This window comes from Cheilinus undulatus, linkage group 3 (assembly GCF_018320785.1).
Source record: "Cheilinus undulatus linkage group 3, ASM1832078v1, whole genome shotgun sequence".
NCBI classification, from domain to species: Eukaryota; Metazoa; Chordata; class Actinopteri; order Labriformes; family Labridae; genus Cheilinus; species Cheilinus undulatus.
The window spans coordinates 46,352,703-46,375,829 of record NC_054867.1 but is presented as its reverse complement, the minus strand read 5'-3'; the positions used below and the strand labels follow the sequence as shown (position 1 = coordinate 46,375,829).

Below are 23,127 nucleotides of genomic sequence, written 5' to 3'. Positions count from 1 at the left end.
AAAGCACTGGTTCCGTGCCAGTGTGTTTTGGACTTGAATATTTGCATTAGCTACTCTAGCTTATATGCAAACAGAGTTTCCACAGAGAAGAAAAACTATATTTAGTTGGGGAAACTCTATAAATAAAATTATGAATATATCTTTCATGTTGTTCAGCATCAGGATGCACGCCACTGACTTCATGTCATGTGTCAAACTAGACTAAAGATGCAGGAAAAATTACAGCATGCAGGTCATGTCACATCAGGGTCAGCAAGAGAATTTGTTCATTTTATATTTGGTACTTAAGTGCTACTATGGGAAGCAGTGACATGATCAGGAAAACACAGCTACGTAAATCCATGTAGTCTGATCCAGCCTTTAGCTATTTAAAAGGACTACTGTCCTTGCCCCACAACAGTAGCATGGGGGAGAATGCTTTTATTAATGGAAGTTTGTTCATCTCCACTATGGTAGGTTGTTATTTGCCCCTGCTCAGCTCATATACTTTTTTCCCTCCTCCAGCAACTTGTTGTATGTCAAATGGGGTAAAATTTACAGCTTTACAGCTCTGGAATATTTTACATACTCTACAATCTACTTTTGGTTCACATGGAATACATGCTATTCCTCTATCTCAGTGGTTATCAACTGGTCAAGCCTAAGGACCCACCAGTATCTTTGATGACAAATCGCGACGCATATTTCCAAAAAATTTCAACAATGAACAATTAATAAATAAAAATGTTTCACTTAAGGTCTTGGATGGAACAGAATTTGTGATAGGAAAAGGATACAGCACAAAACTGACATGTTTTACACCGCCTTTCTCCATGATAATGTGCAAATTTTAGCCAATGTTCCAGATCTTGAAAAATTACTTCACTATCTTGGTAAAAGAAGCTTTGTTATTGCAAGAAAGGGAGATTAATGAGTCTAAATATTGATAAAACATTTCAATTTTTTCCCATTATCACAATAAAACACAGTAAAATAAAAGTTTGGATGCATGTTTTTCATTGACTTTTGCCACCATTGTTTTCCAGACATACATTTGCGACCCACTGAAAACTGATCTGCAACTTTTGGGTCCCAACCCACCAGTTGAGAACCCCTACTTTAGCTTAGAACTGAAGGCAGATGACAACATCACTTTTGCTGCACTTAGCATATATGCTGTTCTATTTCTGCATCAAAGCCCAGCATTTAAATTGCGGAGCATGCAGAGCACCTGCCCAATGTGGGCCTGACTGAGCCATATTTTTAAAAGAGTGAATGGTGTTTCAACTGTATTATAGAAGTGTGCTCATACCACCTCAAGAAATGTGACTTGGTACTTGGACCTGCATTTTACAAGTGCAGCTTTAGTCAGACTCGCACAAAAATTTGACCTTAACTGCATTTAAATGTACAGAGCGTTAATTTGACACCCACAAAGGGTTAGTAGTGTGCAGCTCTCACAAAATAAGAATGTTTAACTATTTAATCTTTGGTACCCAGGGAGTACTCTATATCTGTAAATACTCAAATCTAGGTAATGATGTAATAAAGGATCAGAATATCTGACGGAACAACCGTCTTAACAGACCATAAGAATATAATCATATCTGCACTTTCTGAGGAAATTGTGCAGAGTGTCTGTTTATATGAGGAGTCCATATGGATGTGAGGTCAAACGTTTGGTTATCCCCCATTTACAGGAAGGACATGCACAACTCATATGTGCCTTAACTCAAAGCAGCTCTGAGTCCTTCATGTTTTCTCTGATTAAACCTCTTGCCAGAGGGCGACAGATGGTTTCAGTTCTTCTCTCTTTCAAACTTATTACATCATATCATAAAACACTTGCACATGGGGCGCACCCATGCACTATTTTAGATGAGCAGATTGTTGGATTGTCTTTATTTGCTCTCAAAGTTTCTCTCTCAAATAGAAATTCTCTCCTCAGAGTTCTCACTGACAAAGCACTTCACCAAACTCAGACAGAATCACTTTGAGCATAAAGTTCTCGTATTTTCAGCTTGAGATGAAGTGAGACAACAGGCGTGCACGCATATTGTAAACCTCCAAAGCAATTACTGACACCCTTCTGATTGCACACACAGCTGACACCCATAAACATCATTAACGAAGAATGAATCTGTTTGTTTTGAGCAACGCCCACCAAAACAAATCCAGTTCCAATCACACCGTCCTGCTGGTTTGCATGCAATACTTAAACGCAATGACAAAACATATTAGTGTTAAATGCTAATCTGCGTAAATCATCTGCTGCTGGTTTATTGGAGGCTCACACTAACTTGCAAAGAAAATCTGGGATTTGTTTTGTGGAGTCACTCCCAAAAGCTATGGAGTACACTGAGCTATCAGGATGCTAAAAACTCACAGCTAAAGCTTATCTTTTTGTTTTAGATGTTAGCTGGCTATGACTTAGTTAGGTCTAAACTTTGCTTTGCATTGCTGCTTTTCTTTCAAAATAAAACTGGATTTAGCTCTTTATTATTATTCTGATGGCTTTATTTTTCCCACCTTTGCATGCTTTGCATGTATTATATTTTCTGATGAATGTTTTCATACTTCGTAAATCAATACACATTGAACTACACAATTTGGACAATTTGATTTAAAAAAAACTGGAGGGTTTGAGTATTCACAAACTGCTCATCTACTGGGATTTTCACACACAACCATCTCTAGGGTTAGAGGTCAGATAAAAACCATTAAGTAAGTGGAAGCTCTCTGGGCCTAAATGCTTTGTTGATGGCAGAGGTCAGAGGCATTAATGAACCGGTACATGTCAAACCTCAAAGCAGATGGACTACAGCTTCAGTTGTCACTATTGTCAGCTTCAAAGAGGCTTCAATTCACACAGCCTCCTCAAAACTGGACGGTAAAACAGTGGAGAATGTTTTAGATCTGATGAGTCTTGTTTTCTGCTGCAGCGTTTGAATAGTAGGCTCTGATTCAGTGTAAAACCATGGCACATTTAAAGTCACCTTAGTGATGTTTGGTTTGAACTTCAGCAGATCGTCTTGACCATGTCTAACTTAATGAATGTTTTTGCACACGACTGGTTGAAGAGATATTTTTGTTTGGGACCAGCTGAGCAGTTGCACCTTTAAAAAGTTAATTGTGGGTGTATAGTACTCTTTTATTGAGCAGCAGAGGGTGCTGTCTGATCTTGGCTAAACTCATTCAACTAAAAACTGAAGAATAAAGGTGCACTGACATGGAGGAAGCAAGTGAAAATTTTAAGGCTTACAGTGCATCTTGTCGGAAATCTGAGTTCCTTGTTACAAAGAAAAATAACCATTGTGTGATAAGAAATTATGATACTTCAAATTTAAACGGTAATTATTCATATTTATCAGTAAAATAAGGGAAGAGGATGTCCTACATTTTTTTGGCAAAAATGTATTATAATAACAAACAACAATAACAATATTTATTCATAAATCGTCTTCAATCTGATTCCTTCATAAACCCAGTTTTAAGAAAAGTGCTACAACTGTCTCTTAGTAATGTAATATTTTATCTATTCATTCAACCTTTATTTAATCAGGTTAGTACTAATATGCTAATGTGTGTCAAAGCAAACTACACATTTTTGATCACACAGCTTCATATTAATGTAAGAAATAGATCAGTGATTAATATTTTGATTTAATTTAAAAATGTTAAAAACAAAGGAATAGCTAAATAGAGAGTTTAAAACAACCTTAAAAGTGAAAGTAATAATTTAGTGAAATTAATAAGGTAAAGTTTCCTTTTTTAATATAAGTTGAGCCATAAAGACATTAAAAATTAAATAGATTTAGTGAACTGGAAAGGGAATGTTATAGACATTAGCTGCACAGTTACTAATGAACTTCACAATATGTATGACATTTTGAGTTGAATATATTGTTACACCTCTGCTTTCTGTGCTAATTTTTTCTTGTTTTATTTTCTGGCAAATATTTTGAAAATTAATCAGTCTAATTTTGATTATGTCTGCTGTAACAGAAATTGTTTTATACTTTCTATAAATGTTGTATAGCTCTCTTGACTAATATCACAATTTTTTTTGTTTGTTTGTTTTTAGGTGCATTTATTTTCCATATTGTGAAACACTTTTAGTTGCATTTTTTGTGAGCAACAGAATAGAATATAACTGGCTGGAATGTTCAGTCTGCAAAAGGCAGAAGTCTGACTTTTACTTTACACAACATAGGGTGCAGATGGTCAAATGGTTAAGCTGCGCCCCAGGCATACAGGCGGCCAAGGTTCTGACTTTATCCACTGTCCTCTGAATAAGGGCGGAAAAAAGCCTGATTATATATCTTTAATAAAACATATCATCATGCTTTTCACACAGTGACACATTAAAACAAAAACATGGTAAAAGGCTAACTATGATGGGGCACAGGTGGCCAAGTGGTTTAAGGCACGCCCCAGACAGCCCAGGTTAGAATCCGGCCAGGGGCCCTTCACTGCATGTCTCTCCCCCGCTCTCGTCCCTGTTTCTGACTCTATCCACTGGCCTCCTCTGTCAAATAAAGGTACAAAAACGCCCAAAATAAACCTTAATTAAAAAAAAAAAAAAAAGAGCAGGTTTTTAAACCAAAATAATCACTCTCTGGACATACCTCAATATCTCTCAGCCTCCCTCTTCATCTTCCACACATCCTCCGCCCATGCCTTCCTGGTTCACCAGCAAGCATCTGCCAGATGGAGAGAGGCAGACAAGTGCTCATAAATGAAAACAAGGTTCTGAAACCAGTTTAACAGTAACACGATTCATCTCTACATTAACTCCAATGTTATCTGTTAGTCCTTAGGTAAAGGGAAATCTGTCATCAGGCTAATAAGGCCTGTTGGTGCTCCTTCAGTGGTACTCTTGTGAAATCGCCATTAACACAGCATCCTTAAGTCGGCTGAACAACAAAAACACATAATAGAGCTACAGTTCAGCACTGAGACCATACTGGTGATAATGACACGGTGTTTAATTGTACAGTAATATAAAGTTCTGTGTACAGTATGAGGCTCACTTTACTGCAGACTTGCTGATGAAGATATTTCATAGCAGCTGAGACAAAAAGCTGCTGAATCAGCTCTTAAACCTGTGTTTTCTGTTTGCTCTCTTTAGGCTGACACTTTCCAGGTGGATGAGGAGAACCAGGCTAACACCCTGGTGTCGGTGGCCCCCCTCCCTCAGGAGCCCATCGACAAACCCACGGTCAACGGCGAGTCTCCTCCGGAAAACGGGAACAACCCGGCCCCCACCACTAACGGACACTCTGCCACCCAGACCCCCGTGGCTGACACAGAGATGTGAACCACAGCACCTCCGACCTCCTGCTTTACCCACCAGCAGCTGGGACTCACTGCCCACAATCCACTTCTACTGCCTCAGAGACTTTCCACACACTGAGACAAATATCACAAGAACCCACAGAACACATCCCTCCTCCTGACGACCCACAATTCTCTGGATGACGACGACGACGACAACAATGAAACTCATGATGAAGAAAATGACAATGCCTGTAATGTGAAGAGTTTGGGGATCACTGAGGAGCCAGCAGAGGCGCTGAGGCTCTAAGAGGGCACTGAGTAGGATTTCTAACGGCCCTGACTTCAGTCTGTACGTCACAATCATGAAACAATCAACAAAAATGTGCCGTCAATCCTCAATGAGGGCCGAGAACGCTCCTTTTATGAACAAAACAATCCAGGCAATATCAAGACAACCACGTTTTTACTGTTGTATAAAGGACTGAAGCTCACTGCTTGTTTTTTCTCTGTGATTCATGAAATGTTCGTCTTTTTAGCCTCTCTGTTTCCTTTATCTTCTCTAGACCTGAAACACAAACAAGGAGTTTGAATTTACTGAACATTGGCGTTATTTTCTTATATACCAGATTGTGAGATGTCACGAAAGCATTTGCTTGTGATCATTAACATTTTATTTTTGTAGAAACCAAAGAGAAATTGACAAAGTATTAGCAACAGACAATTAAGTCAAGTTTTGAAGTGACCAGTTTTATCACAGACTGTAAAATCTGGTGCATAAGACGCTTAAATACCTATTTTTTCATCTAAAAAAGAGGCTGTGATCAATATGCTGGTACCACCAAAATACCATAAAGAGCTGAGACACACGCTGTCATGACCACGAGTGCAACCGCCATCATCACACACTGCATACCATCTTATCGGATTGAGAATTCCCCCCATTTGTCGTGTATTCAAAGTGGTGAATTCACAGCATACTAAGACACATAGGAATGCGAACAATGTTTGCAGGGGTTGGTGCTACTTTTTACCAGCTTTTCTTCCTTCCAAGTGACGGATTATGGTGACGAGTAAATAAGGCTTGTAGAGCACTGGTTTAATGTACAAAGGCATACTAGGGCCACCCAAACAAATTTTAAAAGGATCCGTTAATTTTCAAGAGAAGACAAACTATTTTTTCATATATCAAATTGTAAATTTATAACAAACTGAACTCTGACTTTTATAATTTAAAAAGTTGTAAATATACAGAAAAAATCAGAAAATTTTCAAGTTTCTAAAGTCACAAATTTACAACATTATAGGTAGAAAATTGATGAGAAATTAAACTCAACACACTGATTGGATCAGAGTTGGCTCCCAGATGATGTCATGTATGGCTTAAGGAAAATAATCTGTAATTTTTTTTTTACAAAAATTGCGATAACGCTTACATATGTAAACATCTTTTTAACTTCCTTGTCATGTATTTGAACATTTTTGAAAAAATATCTCATTGCAATTAGTTCGCTTCATTTTGTAAATTCAATATGAATTGTTTCATTGAAGCGTCGCTCTTATTTTAATCAAGCAAAAAATCTGCAAATATTTTTTAAACAACTCTAAAAAAAATGACACTGGCATTTCTGCATGATGTACAGAGCATAACATCTCTGCTGCAAAAAAGTTGCATTAAACTGGCATTTTAATAAATATTTCAGATTAAAGAGATATTGCACCTTCTGCCATTTGAACATTGCGAAAGGAAATGTTGCAATTTGAAAAAAATGTCTATGAACTGCTCAGCTTTACTGTCTGGTTTCTTCTGAACAACTCCAGTTTACAGCAAAGTGTCTTTAAAGTCTGGATGACAATAACAATGTGATGTTTACCACCCCCTTTAAAATATAATTTTAATAGGCTCTTAACTGTTGTACTGGTGCAAGGAAACAGCTTCATCTGGTATGATTTTAATCCACACAGTAGACTATCTTTGATTATGTAATCTAAAAAAATTCTCTGTTAGGGTTCACATCACTACAACCTTTTAAACTAGAAAGTTGAGACTGCTCTCATAATTTTACCACTAATTTAACTCAAAAATTCTAAACTTGGTTTCTCATAGATTACCTACTTTATGATATCAAAAATGTGAAGTTTTTCTCAAAAATTAACAAATCCTTTTTATATTTGGATATTCTGAGTGACCCTAATATGCCTATTATGGTTTAAAAAACTCCTTAAAGACAACAAGTGACCTGAGGAGGTGAGCAGAGTGACTCACTGTCTGTCAACATCACAACAGCTTTACTACCGTATTACAGCTAACAGAGGTGCAAATTCTGTTTGGCAAACCTAGATGACACATCTTTGGACTTTGCTAAACACAATAGAAATCATCACAAAGAACGATCCGCACTGTAAAACTGAAAATACTCAAAATGTCCATCATAACTGACTCAACCTAAAATAAACAGTATAGTTTATGTTTCTTATCCATTGCAGTTTTCCCTCATGTCTTTCACATTGTTTAAATTTTGATCAGCTGTGCCATCCTAAATAAGCTAATCTGATTGGCTAATAACAAAGACTGAAAGGTGCACCTTGACCCAGACAGTGCTCTTTTTCAGGGTTCAGTCCATCATCCATGCTATGTTGAAGTTGGTATCCACAGGCAGGATTGCTCTAACTCAGTGGATAACTTCACTCATGGTGCAAAGTGTCTAATGTCCAAATGCATTCTGGGAAAACTATGTGTTCAATCTGCTCATAAAAATAGAGCTAAAATTGCTATTTTGGAAACTAACAAAATGCATTGCTGAAAACAAACAGCATTTTATATTCCAATGTGACCTGTGCCCAGATTTTAAGGTGTACTTTGAAATAAATGTTGCTTGCACCAAAATCCTCCCTGACACTGATAAAATCAAAGTCCATCTGAAGGTATTCTGAATATTTTTTGTGTCTGACATTATGTGAAAAAAGTGTTAAAACAGCCTTTAGAGTCCACTGACAAATTTGTCACCAATATAACTTTAATTTTTGAATCTTTCCCCTATGTTGCACAGAGCCAGTGAGCTATTGTGATTCTGTGCTATGTTTAAATGCTTTCACACCCAGATCTATGCCTAGAAATATATTTTTTTGGCCAATCAGGTACCTCTCTAGCTTCTTATTTTGACACGATGAAGCATATGCTGTAGTCAAAAAGCACTCTACAAGCACGGTTTCATAAAACCAGCATAAACAAGCATCTTCCTTGGTTTACTGAGGAGTTTAACAATTTTGAGTCTGATTATAAAATGAAAATGTGTTTCTGCTGTTAGTATTTGCATATTTCTTTTAGACTTGTGTTATGATGAGCAACTAAACCTTGTCAGATTTTAACAGATAGGTCATGAAGTATGTTTTCTACTGTTGTGATTGTGCCTTTTTCATGGTGGCATTAGTGTACAGTGTTTTTTATTGCCAAGTTTTCCTATGTGTACTTCTGTTTTGGTAGTAACAAAGATCAGCAGCGTTTTAAAGGACATACATTAAATTCCTACATAACATCCAGCAGGTTCAGCATTCCCAGGGCTGCCTTTATCTCCTTGTTGATATGAAACTCATACTGTGCTGCATGTGTAAATAGGCCTACTTTCTCTGTACCTGTGCCTCACTCATAAACTGTGACTGTTTCCAATATCTCTGTGGGTGGTCTGCAGCTTCCTTCTGTTGTGTTTGCTCGATATATGAACTAAAACATTTAAACATATCGATGCATCCCATATCCTATAAATCAGTGCTAGTATATAGTTTTCCCATGCGATACAAAAGCAAAAACCACAGACTCAGAAAGCAATCAGCATGATGAGCTTCACATAAAAATGCAAACATATGCAAAAAACAACAAATTAAAAGTGATTTTAAAGTGGTGTATTGTATCCATTAAAGTAAAAATAAAGCCTTAAACTGGTTCAATTAAAATAAAAAACATATAATAGGCCTAAGTGAAACTTGTGCTTCAATGTAGGTAATGTGCACAGAAACTGGACACACAGAAGTTTTTGAATCCAGAATTGAACACACTGCCTCTCTAACTTCTCTGCCTGTTTTATTCACTGTACAAAAACATTTTATTAAGTCCCTTTATCATCTCTTTAAAATGCACATGGTAAAACTAGTGTCTGTTATAGACAGAACAAAGGAGAGACACATCCATGCAGCACGACTCTTTCAGTATTTCTTTACACCTGAATCTGCAAACTTAAGTTCCATATAGCTCCATAAAAAAAGTTTAATATGGGTTGGTGTTTCTGTTTGGATATCACTATTATCATTACAATAATAATAATTACTATTATTATCCAGCACAAGATAAAAAAGTGAATCCTGCTACCTTTTTTTTAATCATAAAATAAGACAAAAATATCCATCTGATGTTATTTTTATAGTTCTACATAGTTATTGTGCCTTGATTATAGAAATCATATGCAGCTCAGCTCCAAGCCATCTCTGAGTCTGTTAGTGACATCTACAGGCACAGAAGTCACTGATTACAGGAATTTACAGGAAATAAAAGAACATTTTTGATCTATTTATTGTATTAAAGCAGGGGATGGGGGATCAGTATCAAAATATGAAAACACAGATCTCCAGTCTTTGCTGTGTCATTTTTGCACTGTCCTAATCTAAACAGATCTTTGAGGTACTGTATGCACATAATATTACTGAAAGATAGCTCAGAATAACACTTTACCAGAAACAATCAGCACATCATTTAAAGCAGCGCTGCCGTCTCCTGATCCCTGAAAATCTGATTAACTTAAAATATGATGCAAGCAACACAATCTTGATTTAATCTCCCCTGAAAGCAACGAGAAACTAAATCACCCTGTGTTAAAAAGCACTCACTAAATGCTCTAAATTGAACGTAAACCCCCTCGTGTTTAATGAAGCAAACATCAGAGATTTAAAACTCCAGCGCTGGTAAAGGAAAACTGTCTCTACTGCTGTGATAACATGGTTTGATTCTACAGTCCTTGAGTCGGGTTTCTGCTGAAATGCAAATCGATGATTTGATGGAGGAAGAGCAGAACTAAGTATGCAGAACTAAAGACTGGGGTTTGCATGTTTGTGATGAAAAATGCAATTGTGGTATTCAAAACACCACATACGCATCATGCTTCAGTGGGAGAGAAGTTAATGTATTTTTATTTGCTAACACAGGAAAAGGACACTCTAAATACTCCAGACTCTCTCTTTAAAGAGAGTAAATGCCATAGCACTTAGTTCAAAGTTTGCACAAATTTACCCTATATCCAATTTACTGTTTCAGTTTGTTTACTGTTACAAAGGAATTTGATGTCAATGCTGAACAACAGAAAGACAAGACCAGTCAAATTCTGGACACTGATGTACCCAGCTGAAAAATTAGAATCAGGTTGTCTCTGTTGACAGCAACTGGCAGGTAAGTCCCACAACCGGGGAAGAAACTCTCAAATCTCACTACTACCAAGAAATCCTCACTAAAGCTGGGCATACACTGCGATATTGTCCAATTCAGCCATGAATTTTGAGTCACACGACTCATTTTGAAGTCGGGCGGACTTTCAATTGGACCGAGCGTCGTTTGTTGTGCTCTGTACGGGGGTGGGGGTTACAACAGCCGACCACAGCCTCACTACGGCCCGACGAGCTTCTTGCATGTTTGATATTTTGTAATAAATACATACATACTGTCATAGCTTCTATCCTTAAACATAATAAAGTGCATGCTGATGAAACATATTTTTTAAAATTATACTTCTAATCAAAACTGTGTTACGGTATTGAATGTATTTCCTCTTGGTGGCCCTAAAAATGCATAAAAAATGTGCACATGAATGATAATTTTATCTTAAATAGTACAATTAGACATAATTTTTGACATAATAAGTACAAAACATTTTGTATACAAAGGTCTCTGATTTTTTCTGTAAGTTGTACCGTGTTCATGAGAATCACCCTAATGCCAAGCCTGTATATGGTGCTGTAATGCTGCCACGGAAATGCACCAAAAGAGAGAAGAAGATTATGGAAAACTCCCCAAAACTTTCTTAGTTGCCCTTCTGGTTATTCTCCGTAGTGGATTTAAGAACATCTGGTGTATGCTGTTTTGCGTTGGTGGTAAAGGAGCATCAGATTTGGCTGTAAAAGCCATAATAAGCTCAGTAGCTTCTACAGCACAAACACAGCCCTGTAATCTGCCATGTTTTGGTTTCACCCGTGCATGCGGCTTAAGTGGGCTATGCTATGTATGACGTAATTGTTTCAAGAAAGATGTGGCTGGCCACACGGAGGCGAAATGGTAAGCTTTTACAGATTTGTTCACTCTGGGACCCGGTTTCAAAAAGCTCCCAAAACGCTGTTTCTGTGTGGATGAAATGCAGATACGACAAAAAAACTTTTGTGTATACTCCTGATTTTGCTTCTGTGTGGACGAGGCCTCAAAGGGTTAACTGAAGGACTTGCCTCATCATGTGCGAATGGAGTGAAGTAGAATGGCATCCCCACTTTTTCAAAGGTTTTATTTTTGGGCATTTTGTGCCTTTATTTGATAAAGGAGAGGATGGTGGATAGGGTTGGAGACAGGGAAGAGAGCGGGGAGAGACATGCGGTGAAGGACCTCAGGCCGGATTCGAGCGCGGGCCGCCTGCATACATGGGGCGCGCGCCTTATCCATTCTGCTACCTGCTCCCCGGCATCCCCACTTTTTAACAACTTTTCACCCCCACTGGTGTACAGTGCTTAACAAATTTATTAGACCACCACCCAAAGTAAGGTTTATGCCACAGCGGCCCTAAATTAACAGCATTGGTAAAACCAAAATCATTTTTCATGTTTCTGCAATGGTTAATACACCAATATGTAGAAGCTCTTCAACCTAAAAGATATTTTTAATGCTAAAATATCATTATTATTGTTATCCATGAATTTTTAAATTTACTGATTAACAACAAAAACCCTGAAAAAATAGTAAAGCACATTATTATTTCTTGATTAATATGTTAAATTATAGTTATCTACTTGCACTTCTGAAGAGAAAAATTAGTTTTAGTGGTTGAATGTTATGCTTGATTAATTTCTGACTTCTCAGAGAAGCCCTGTGAGCCGGCTCAAATTTGGGTTTAAAAAGGTGAATTCAGTTTGAAATTCCTCATTCCTGTTCAAAATGGTAAAACGTTGTGAGCTCTCTGAAAATGAAAGAGTCCGCATTAAAGCACTTCATGATGCTGGATGGTCTCTGAGACAGGTGGTCTAATACATTTGTAAAGCAATGTATATAAAACACATTTAAATTAAAAATGTTCACTTATTTTTTAAAAAGTTTTTCAAATGGAGTGCCTGATTCAAGGAACCCAACAAGCAGACCTGGGCTGCACGTCTTGTTTTCTGAGTAAGTCTACACTGGGGAAAGTCATCCTGATGTTATCGTAAGAAAAGGAGGAAAAAATTCAAGGTGAGTTATGGCTATGATGCCATGTCTGGCAGTACATCTTTGATGTCTTCCGAGTCGGACCAGGTTGCATGCCACGAGACGCTTCTCCTTCTCCCTTCTATTTGAAGTATGTAATTGTGTATGTAATACACTAATAGACTCTGAACAAGCAAACCAACAATGACAACAAATAAGTTAGTAGAGTATATTTAAATAGTTCTCAATCATGCCTCAAAGTTCCATGTTAAATTTAAGACTTTGACAAGAAAAAATACAATTTTAAAGACATTTTATGGTCTAAAGACTTTTCATGATCTATTTAAATCCCATGCTCATTTTCATATCAAATCTAGAATTAATTCAGTGAGTCAGTATTGGACCAGGTGTATGCTAGCATGCTATTTCCTCCATGGTCAAATCAGCCTGCTGCTGATGCTTTCCATAAAACCTCATTTGAAAATATTTTAATACCCTCATTTGTATCCAACCTGTATGCTGTGAGATTTATTTTCTTAACAGCCTGAGGTGCAAGCTGATTGGATAGATACTTCTCCTGTAGGTATTTAAAAATGTTGATGGCATGAGATTTGGCTTCAGAGGGGAAAACAACATTGAGACAACATGAGTAAAAGTGCTCTGAGGTTTCTGATGATCACAGGTCTGCTCAAACTGGCTCTGTTTTCTCATGTTTATATCCACAAAATGAGGACCTGGTCAAAGGCTAGAGAGCACTGCAGACAGCATTACAGTGAAATGTCCTCGGTCTTCAGCAGTAAGGAGAATAGTGCACTTCTTAGCGTTACAGGAGATAATAACCAAAGGAGGTCTAATGTCTGGATCGGCCTCCACAAGGATGATAATGACAAGTGGATGTGGTCGGATGGGAGACCTGCATCTTTCTTCAAATGGAGAAAACAAAATGCAACAGTAGAAGCACACAGATGTGTAGTTCAGACCGAGAAAGCCTGGGGGAGAAGGAACTGTACGAAGAAGTTTGCATCCTACTGTTTCAAAATGGAGGCTGTCCTGGTGAAGGAAAACAAGACATGGGAGGAGGCTCTAGAGTACTGTCGCGACCGGCAGAGCGATCTGGTCAGTCTGATGTTTGAAGCTGCTCAGAAGGAAGTCCTGAAGATAAGCAACAACAGTCAAACGGCTCAGGTGTGGACTGGCCTGCGCAACCTGGCTGACAGCTGGCTGTGGGTGGATGGGGAAAAGATGATGTACCAGGCCTGGAAGGGAGACGAGATGCCGCGTTGCCCTGCCCTGAGACACCGCTGTGGGGCGTTATTACCAAAGGAGGGGCGCTGGGAGAGCTGGGACTGTACCAAGAAACTCAACTTTGTCTGCCATAAGTTTGGTGGGGGTAACTGAGGAACACTTCTGTGTGCTGTGAGAGTTAGATTCAGACATGTTAGCAGCAGTAGGAGTGGCATGTTGTAATTGTAACACAAAAGGAATTATATTTTTTTTTTTCTGAGCATTAGGATAGGTATATCTGATTTAGGGTTGACTACATTTTTTAGACCATGCATTTTCAAATGACAACATTGCTTTTAAATGTAATAACCGAAAAGCAGAGCACTGAAGCATTGAAAACTACATCTATTTCATGGGACAGGTGTCTAGAGGAATGACTCCATCAAACAGTGTGGACAAACTCTGCATATTGTCAAAATTAGGGGGTTCCCAATCTTTAAATAGAGAGCTCCAATGGGGAGCCCTCTTGCAAAATGTCTTAAATTCATTGTACACAATGACAAAATTAAATGACATTTTCTTCAAATAATTCCTCGTTTTACAGTGTTTGCTACACATAGATGATTCTTGGGCAGGCCACCCAGGTATATTTTCTGACCTCTTTTTGTGTTTTAAAAGGAACCCTGCATGATCAGACAAGTTCATCTTGTTGGATAGGTTTTTGTATCTCTTGTATGCATATTGAACTAAAAAACTCACTAGATATCTGCATTTTGAGTAATTTGAGTTTATAAACTCACCAGGAGGCCACCATGTTTTGGTCCATGCTGGCAGTGTGACGTCACAGTTCTGCAGTGCTCTTCGCCATTCCTCTGCAGTAGCCGCTGTTTCTGACAGGCAGTCAGTGCTAGGGCTGCGTCTCAGGAAGGCTGCATGTCCCAAGCACGGAGAATTTTAAAATTTGAGGTCTCTTCTATTTTTTATTTGCACCATGAGCAGTTATCTGTCCAACTAGACAGGAAAATGCTAAATACAGAGCCATATTTATTTTCTTGTGTCAAATATTTATATCCACATTGGAAGAATATGTTTGAAATCTGTTTCCTGATGAACCAGATGAAGGCCACAAGCTAAAAAATTCTGTTTAATAAAGTTGTTCCCCAAACGTCGACTCTTTATGAAGCTCTCTGTTTCCACACAGTTCAGGTAAAGGTAAACACAGTACAAACTGACTTCTGGTTCGTGCTTTTCACAGTAAACATCCACTTCAGCATTTCCTTGGAGAAACTCCCTTCCCAGCAAAACCATCTGAAAAATGGTTACTGCATAGAAACGGCGAGGTGCGCTTATAGGGAGCGCTGTGGAACTGTGACGTCACACTACGAGGGCGGACTAAAACATGGTGGCCTCCTGGTAAGTTTATGAGCTCAAATTTACTGATAATGCAGATATCTAGTGAGTTTTATAGTTCAATATACATATGAGAGATACAAATATCTATCCAACAAGAGAAACTTGTCTGATCATGCAGGGTTCCTTTTAACAGTCTGTAAAGGATAATATCCACCAACAAGAGAGGCGACTAATGTGTCCCTCCACTTAATGCACCATTTGAGCCTTTTACTGGGCATGTACATGATTTGGTGATGTTCCAAATTCTAATTCTCATCTGATTAAATGGAAGTAATAACTGCATGTAGCTGACTAGTTTAAATTCAAGTAAATATATATAGTGAAACAACTTCACACATTGGACGCAAAGCTGGCTTACCAAATATGGCCAAAGTGACCTGATCTAGAACTGCCTGGCCTTCAATCCTCTTAGCAGGGTAACATCTCCATTCCTGTGTGAAAATCGTCCCTCTGTATTTTGGATAAACGTGAACATACTCTGACACAGCTTGTACACAACTTTATCCCCGTTTTCTAGATCAAAATGGTGCTAAACAACACCATTGTAAAAACATGCCATCAATGCTGTCAGTTAGGGGTTGTTTACATCAGATTAAAAAGCAATATGACTGCAAGGCAGTAGTTATTAAGAACAGCTACAGGACCTACTAGTGGTGGGCAGCTGCTTTACAGTCTACAAAGAGAGTTTGACTGGAATGGTGGGCCTCAACAGTGTCAGCTTCATAGGATCTGACTTTAACTGTATGGCCAGCTTACTGTGTGCAGCCCTAGCATGATTAGCTGACCCACACTTTGAAAAACACTGCTCTACATTACAAAGAGACATTGTTTACGTTTCAGTACCCAAAAGTTTCCAAAAGGGCTGAAAAATAAATCATTTTACAACCACACATTGCAAAAGTGATGTTTATGAAGCTAAGTCCATGCCAACAGTTTTGTTAATTTGAAAAAAATTGAAACTGAAAGTTTATGGTTTGATCCTGTGTTAAAAAAAATAAATAAATAAAAATGCTGAACTTAAACTAAAAATAAGCATAAGCAAAGTTTTTTCAATTTAAAAATACTTTTGATCCAGCTCAGTAATTATTCTACTAAAACAGTTTATTTTCATTTTTCACTCTTAAATATATTTTCACATTTCAGGTGGTATTTTTTCAGTGGCAGTCCCTACTTTTCAAAGTTACCCAGCATTATGATATTTAGGATACTTTCCACTGTACCTCTATGAGAAAGACACCCTTCTAATCTGTGACGCTGCGCTGCGTTCACAGCCCAATATGGAAGTGGGAAACACTTCCTTTAAGTATGGGTGATAAACGTAACAATCTGACACATTTAAATGTTTAAATATATAAATAATTGCCAAGAGTTGTCTAAAACAGCTTTAAAAAGCTAAATTTGTCCTCAGCCTCCGTTTATTTACAACTAATTAGGTGAATACAGTGTATTGAAAGTGTTGAGTCATATATCTTTAAGTACCCACGTTTCCTGAAGGCAACATAATTGTGGAAGGGTCTGAGCCTTCCTTGCTATGCTGTCACTCACATTTCCACACCCTTCTCAGTTAAAGCCACGCCCCCCACGCCAGAACAGGGCCTAAAGTTTGAACCTGAAAAAATACAATTTCATCGCCTCAAATGTGAAATTATATTTAAGAGTACAAGTGAAAACAAATTATGTTATTAAAGTAACAACAGAGCTGAACCTAAAGTATATCTAAATTAAAAAAAAAAAAAAAAAAAAAAACTTAAGCTAATTTTTAGTTTCAGTTTAGTGTTTTTTTTTTTCTTTTAATTCAGGATCAAACCATAAACTTTCAGTTTCAACTCTATTTTTCAATTAAATATATCTTTTTCAAATTAACAAAACTTTTGGGATAGATTTAGCTCCATAGATGTTTGCACATGCAACAGTTTCATGGGCTGATGAAACAAGCACAGAGGCACATGGTGTTATGTCTGCAAGTGCTTGGTCCAACCTGCTTCTTGTATAATGTGATTTTTGGCTGACCGCACAGTTCAGCCTTACCCATTGGTCCATATGTGTCTGACTGACTGACTGACTTTACTTTCAGAGCCATACAAACAGAGTTGTGCTATGAGCGTGTGTAATGGCTGCCTCCACTAAGGTAAATACTTCAGATATAGCTATAGCATTGCGTCCATTTTACTAGAACTGGACCACGTTTCTGTATGAAATGCAGAATTCCCATCACTAAAAGGAGAGGAACTCATGGTGTGGCCCCCATCCTCCCCTGACCTCAACCCTATTGAGAACCTTTGGAGCATCCTCAAGCTAAAGATCTATGAGGGTGGGAGGCAGTTCACATCAAACAGCAGCTCTGGGAGGCTATTCTCACATCTTTAAAGAAATTCCAGCAGAAACTCTCCAAAAACTCACAAGTTCAATGGATGCAAGAAGAGCAAAGGTGATATCAAAGAAGGGCTCCTATGTTAACATGTAACTTGGCCTGTTGAGATGTTTTTGATTGAAATAGCTTTGATTTCAGTAAATATGACCTCCTAATGCTGAAAATTAAACAAATGACCATTTTCAGTTCTTTACAATCTATAAAATGTTTTCAAACTCTGATGTGCTTAATAATGTGGAACAGTGCATTTTAATTTTTTTATTTTTGAAAAAAAAAGTTATCCTTGATGACTTGAAAATTATAAGGTCATTTGCATTGATGATTTAGTAAAATCAGAGAAAAATATCATTTGTTTAATAATTTGGAACACAGTGTAGTTATTGTGCTGTGATCACAGAAATCATGCAGGTCAGCTCCGACTTGTCCCTGTGTCAGAAAGTGACATCTACAGGCACAGAGGTCACTGATTACAGGGATTAAGGGGACATGAAAGAACATTTTTGATCCATTAATTGTATTAAAGCAGGGGATGGGGGATCAGTATCAAAATATGAAAACACACATCTCCAATCTCTGCTGTGTCATTATTGCACTGTCCTCATCTAAACAGATCTTTGAGGTACTGTATGCACATAATATTACTGAAAGATAGCTCAGAATAATACTTTACCAGAAACAGTCAGCACATCATTTAAAGCAGTGCTGCCGTCTCCTGATCCCTGAAAATCTGATTACCTTAAAATATGATGCAAGCAACACAAAATTGATTTAATCTCCCCTGACAGCAATGAAAAACTAAATCACCCTGTGTTAAAAAGCACTCACTAAATGCTCTAAATTGAATGTAAACCCCTTGTGTTTAATGAAGCAAACATCAGAGATTTAAAACTCCAGCGCTGGTAAAGGAAAACTGTCTCTACTGCTGTGATAACGTGGTTTAATTCTACAAAGTCCTTGAGTCGGGTTTCTGCTGAAATGCAAATCGATGATTTGATGGAGGAAGAGCAGAAGTAAGTATGCAGAACTAAAGACTGGGGTTTGCATGTTTGTGATGAAAAATGCAATTGTGGTATTCAAAACACCACATAGGCATCATGCTTTAGTGGAAGAGAAGTTGATGTATTTTCATTTGCTAACACAGGAAAAGGACACTCTAAATACTCCAGACTCTCTCTTTAAAGAGAGTAAATGCCATAGCACTTAGTTCAAAGTTTGCACAAATTTACCCTATATCCAATTTACTGTTTCAGTTTGTTTACTGTTACAAAGGAATTTGATGTCAATGCTGAACAACAGAAAGACAAGACCAGTCAAATTCTGGACACTGATGTACCCAGCTGAAAAATTAGAATCAGGTTGTCTCTGTTGACAGCAACTGGCAGGTAAGTCCCACAACCGTGGAAGAAACTCTCAAATCTCACTACTACCAAGAAATCCTCACTAAAGCTGGGCATACACTGCGATATTGTCCAATTCAGCCATGAATTTTGAGTCGCACAACTCACTTTAATGTTGGGCAGACTTTCAGTTGGATTGGGCGTCGTTTGTCACGCTCTGTACAGGGGGGCGTACAACAGGCGACCATGGCCTGACTATGGCCTGACGAGCTGCTCCTGACTGGTCGGATGGATTTCTGACATGTTTGACATTTTGGTCCTACGACTCCAGACAGTTCTAGCCTCGCATAGCAGACGGATTCCCACGTTCCTGTTTTCTCACTGGTGAATCCATCTTGGCCATGATGGTTCTCCCATCTGAACCGTTTGGGCCTGAATAGAAAGTGACAGGACCAATCAGCATCGAGGGGCAGTACTTTTGGGTGTGGCAGAGTGGTGGCGTATGCAGGCAGCAACAAGAGGCCGATGCAATAATGACGGAAGACATTAGCGTGGATTCTGCTACAGTGTTTGTTTTATCAGAACTTGACATTTCTTTGTAAAAGTACAAAGAAAAGCGTTGAGTTTTTTTCATTTAAAAAATGACAAAAGTTGTGCACTGACATGTCTACAGTTACTATGGTTCGGGTTATACAGTTTTCTATGAAGTTTACTCCTCAGTAACGGCTACGTCACATGTTTTGTTGCTCTGATTGGCCCATAAAGATGTGACAGACAGAATGTTCATCCAGTCACCCTCCATGTTTTTATTTAAAAGCTCTGCCCTTTTCCAAACGCTTTCTATGGAAGATTTACCAGATAGATGTGTGAAACACATCCATCTGGCGTGCTAGGTGAAGACAGTTCACAGTCAGAGCAGAAACACGAACAGAATAAACAACTTTGTTGGCTTTTTGCCTTTTTTAACTGTCAGACAATGCTCTAAATTACCATGACAACAGCAGGAATGACTTTCTGATGACTCTCCAACCCCGCTATGATAAAGGAAATAAACAAGCAGGAACTATTCCTACCTGTGGACCTGCAGCTGACAAGGAGCCGTTTTCAAAATATGAACATATTTACAAAAAAGGCCTTGTGATTTTTTGTACCAAAAGAGAGAAGAGGATTACGGAAAACTCCCCAAAACTTTCTTAGCTGTCCTTCTGGTTGTTCTCCATAGTGGATTTAAGAAGATATGGCGTATGCTGTTCTTGGTTGTGGTAAAGGAGCATCAGATTTGGCTGTAAAAGCCAAAATAAGCTCAGTAGCTTCAGCAGCACGAACACAATCCTGTATTCCACCATTGTTGTTTTGGTTTGACCCGCGCATGTGGTTTAAGTGGGCTATGCTATGTGTGACATAATCGTTTCAAGAAAGATTGTGTTGGCTGTCCACACGGAGATGAAATGGTAAGCTTTTACAGATTTGTTTACTCTGAGACCCGGGGCCCTTTGCACAAAACTAGGATAAGGGATTAAGCTGGGATACCTTTGTTATCCTGGCTCAACTTATCCGTCATCAGGTTGCACAAAAGCGGGATAGTGGAAAGCAGGATTTATTATGGCATAAGTTACCATGGAGATTTATTCTGTGGAGCTAGCCTGCTCCAGACCAGGCTAAGTTCCAGGATCTATTTAATCTCATCCCTTATCTCAGTCAGCAGTCACCACAAATGGAAACCAATAGTTATTCCACTGCCCCACTACACAATGTTATCACATTCAACTGGACCCACTGTCATTATGTAAACATTGTTGTATTAAAGTTCAGTAATTTTAGATAAATGATTATTTTAAATGATTTTGCAATCATTAGATAATTTACAGTTTCCCATAGACTATATATGGCATATAAATATAAACAGACATCAAAGAGTAACATGAAGTTCCTTTATTGAATAAGGATAAATCAAAGCAAGTAAACCATCAGCTCCTTTCAAAACTGAAGTCACACACTGACTCTACAAGATAGAAAGCATGGAATCAAAGCATATTTTAGAACATAAGAATAAATACACATTGAAAGGTCTGTGTATAATACACCCCACATGTCTGCACGCTGAAATAAATGCAGGACAAATCCATACACAACAAATGAACAAATGAATGGATGCAGTAGCCTCCCTGCAAGGTTGTATACACACAGTATACAACACAAACAACATAAGAGGCCAGATCAATTTAAATTTAATTAAAAAAAAAAAAAAAAAAAAAACAGCTCCCTCTACTAGTGCATGTCATATTGTCAGGAAAGATGGCAGGTTTGTCCTAGTCAATGTGTGATGGCACTCTGGGGGCCCTCTCCTTCCTCAGGCAGGCCACATTGTGGAGGACAGCACAGGCCACAGTGATGCCACATGCCCTCAAAGGGCTGACCCTTAAGTCTTGAAGACAGTGAAAGCATGCCTTCAGGAGGCCAAAGGTCATTTCAATCCTGGCCCTTGTCCTGGCATGGGCATGATTGTAGGCCTGCTGTGCTTCCTGGGGGTCTGTGAATAGTGTCAGGAGAAAAGGCTGGCAGGCATACCCCCTGTCCCCCAGCAACACACCAGAGAATTCACCTGTCAATACAAAATCTCATCATCACTACCTCACAACAGAGTGACATTCTTGACACAGCCATGATGTAAAAAGTGGTTATTAATAGACCTTGTGTGGCTCACCTTGTGATAGGTGCTGATAGATTCCAGAGGTCCAAAAGACTTGGGAGTCATGGACTGAGCCAGGCCACTTTGCCACAACATTGCTGATGAGACAATCAGCATTGCAGACATTCTGAAATTACAAGATGAAGACAATTTAAACCAATCAATGCACATCATAAGCAATGCACAGTGTTCATTAACTGAAAATTTGAAAAAGTCATGTTCACCTGGACATTAATGCTGTGAAAGGATTTCCTATTCACAAAAACCACCTCATGGGCACCTGAGGGGGATTTTTTGGCCCAGTCATGTTTAATCTATGTACACACACACACACTTGCATACACATAGGCTAATGAAACAGCAGAGGAGCATGGAGCATGAGGAGCTAAGATAAGATTTTACAATCTGATGGAGTTACACTTACACAAACTGCAGTCAATTTCATTTACAGTTTCAAATGATTCATAATCAGAGTACAACTACGTTTTCGGAGATGTTAATTAACTATTTGGATTGTAATTGTGATGGTTTCAGCAGAGCAGTGAGTGTGTATTTGTGCACTACTTACGCATTCAGGCGGTCTGCAATACTTTGCCACGCTTCCTCTCGTTTTATAACTGTGGCGGTGTTGCCTTTCTTTTTTATTTGGTCTTTTACCTCCTCGTAAGCCTCCATGAGGATTTCTGCCTCTGATGGGGAAAAGTACGCCGCTCACGTTGTCATGGTCAATCAGTGAATCTGTGATCGATGGCGGGGTCTATATGAGGAAGCCGCATGTGCGCACTAATCCAGGATTGGTTTCACCTGGCTTGATGAATCTGTGTCTGCTCATCCTGGCTTGGTCTTTGTGCAGCCAATTAAGCCTGAACATTCTTGTTTTGGATTCGATGAACCCAGATCAGTCATTCATCCTGGATGTCTCAATTCTACTTTTGTGCAATGGGCTCCCAGTTTCAAAAAGCAGCGTTTACGGCCTTCCAAAACACTGTTTCTGTGCGGATGAAATGCAGACCTCGGCTGCATGTCTGGTTTTCTGAGTAAGTCTACACTGGGGAAAGTCGTTCAGGAGTTACCGTAAGAAAAGAAAAGACTTTTTCATGATCTATTTGAATCCTGTGCTCATTTTCATATCAAATCTAGAATTAAATCAGTGACTATTGGAACAGGTGTTTGAGGATGACATGCTATTTCCTCCATGGTCAAATCAGCCTGCTGCTGATGCTTTCCATAAAAACTCATTTGGAAATATTTGAATACCCTCATTTGTATCCAGCCTGTGCGCTGTAAGACTTATTTTCTTAACGGCATGAGGTGCATGCTGATTGGATAGATACTTCTCCTGTAGGTCTTTAAAAACTGTTGACGGCATGAGATTTGGCTTCAGAGGGGAAAACGACAGTCAATATGAGGAAAAATG

The 23,127-nt window shown here is 38.5% G+C and overlaps 3 protein-coding genes across 3 annotated transcripts in view; 2 read left to right on the top strand and 1 right to left on the bottom strand.

Moving 5' to 3' along the window:
- The window catches only part of si:ch211-286o17.1 (hematopoietic progenitor cell antigen CD34), a 48,219-nt gene extending 39,294 nt beyond the window's left edge, over positions 1-8,925 (top strand). Inside the window, exon 8 of the mRNA XM_041783693.1 lies at positions 5,111-8,925. Within this exon, the coding sequence (XP_041639627.1) occupies positions 5,111-5,299 (189 nt within the window). The 3' untranslated portion in view covers positions 5,300-8,925. The remainder of the gene's footprint in view (positions 1-5,110) is intronic.
- Positions 8,926-13,714: 4,789 nt separating this feature from the next.
- Positions 13,715-14,074, top strand: LOC121507327 (snaclec agkicetin-C subunit beta-like). Its single transcript, XM_041783608.1, has one exon. The coding sequence runs from the start codon at positions 13,715-13,717 to the stop codon at positions 14,072-14,074; it is 360 nt and encodes a 119-aa protein (XP_041639542.1).
- A 7,244-nt stretch (positions 14,075-21,318) lies between these two features.
- On the bottom strand, positions 21,319-22,385 carry LOC121507326 (protein ALP1-like). Its single transcript, XM_041783607.1, has 3 exons — positions 22,368-22,385; positions 21,726-21,837; positions 21,319-21,623 (listed from the first exon to the last, which is right to left on the bottom strand). Exons 1-3 carry the CDS (start codon positions 22,383-22,385, stop codon positions 21,331-21,333), a joined length of 423 nt encoding a protein of 140 aa, XP_041639541.1. The 3' UTR covers positions 21,319-21,330.
- Positions 22,386-23,127: the final 742 nt, after the last annotated feature.

Excerpts from the sequence above, each read along its gene's own strand:
- LOC121507327 (XM_041783608.1), top strand. The coding sequence starts at position 13,715 with ATGGAGGCTGTCCTGGTGAAGGAAAACAAGACATGGGAGGAGGCTCTA.
- LOC121507326 (XM_041783607.1), bottom strand. Across the intron at positions 21,624-21,725 it reads CTATCAGCACCTATCACAAG|GTGAATTCTCTGGTGTGTTG; the intron begins GTGAGCCACACA and ends TTGTATTGACAG.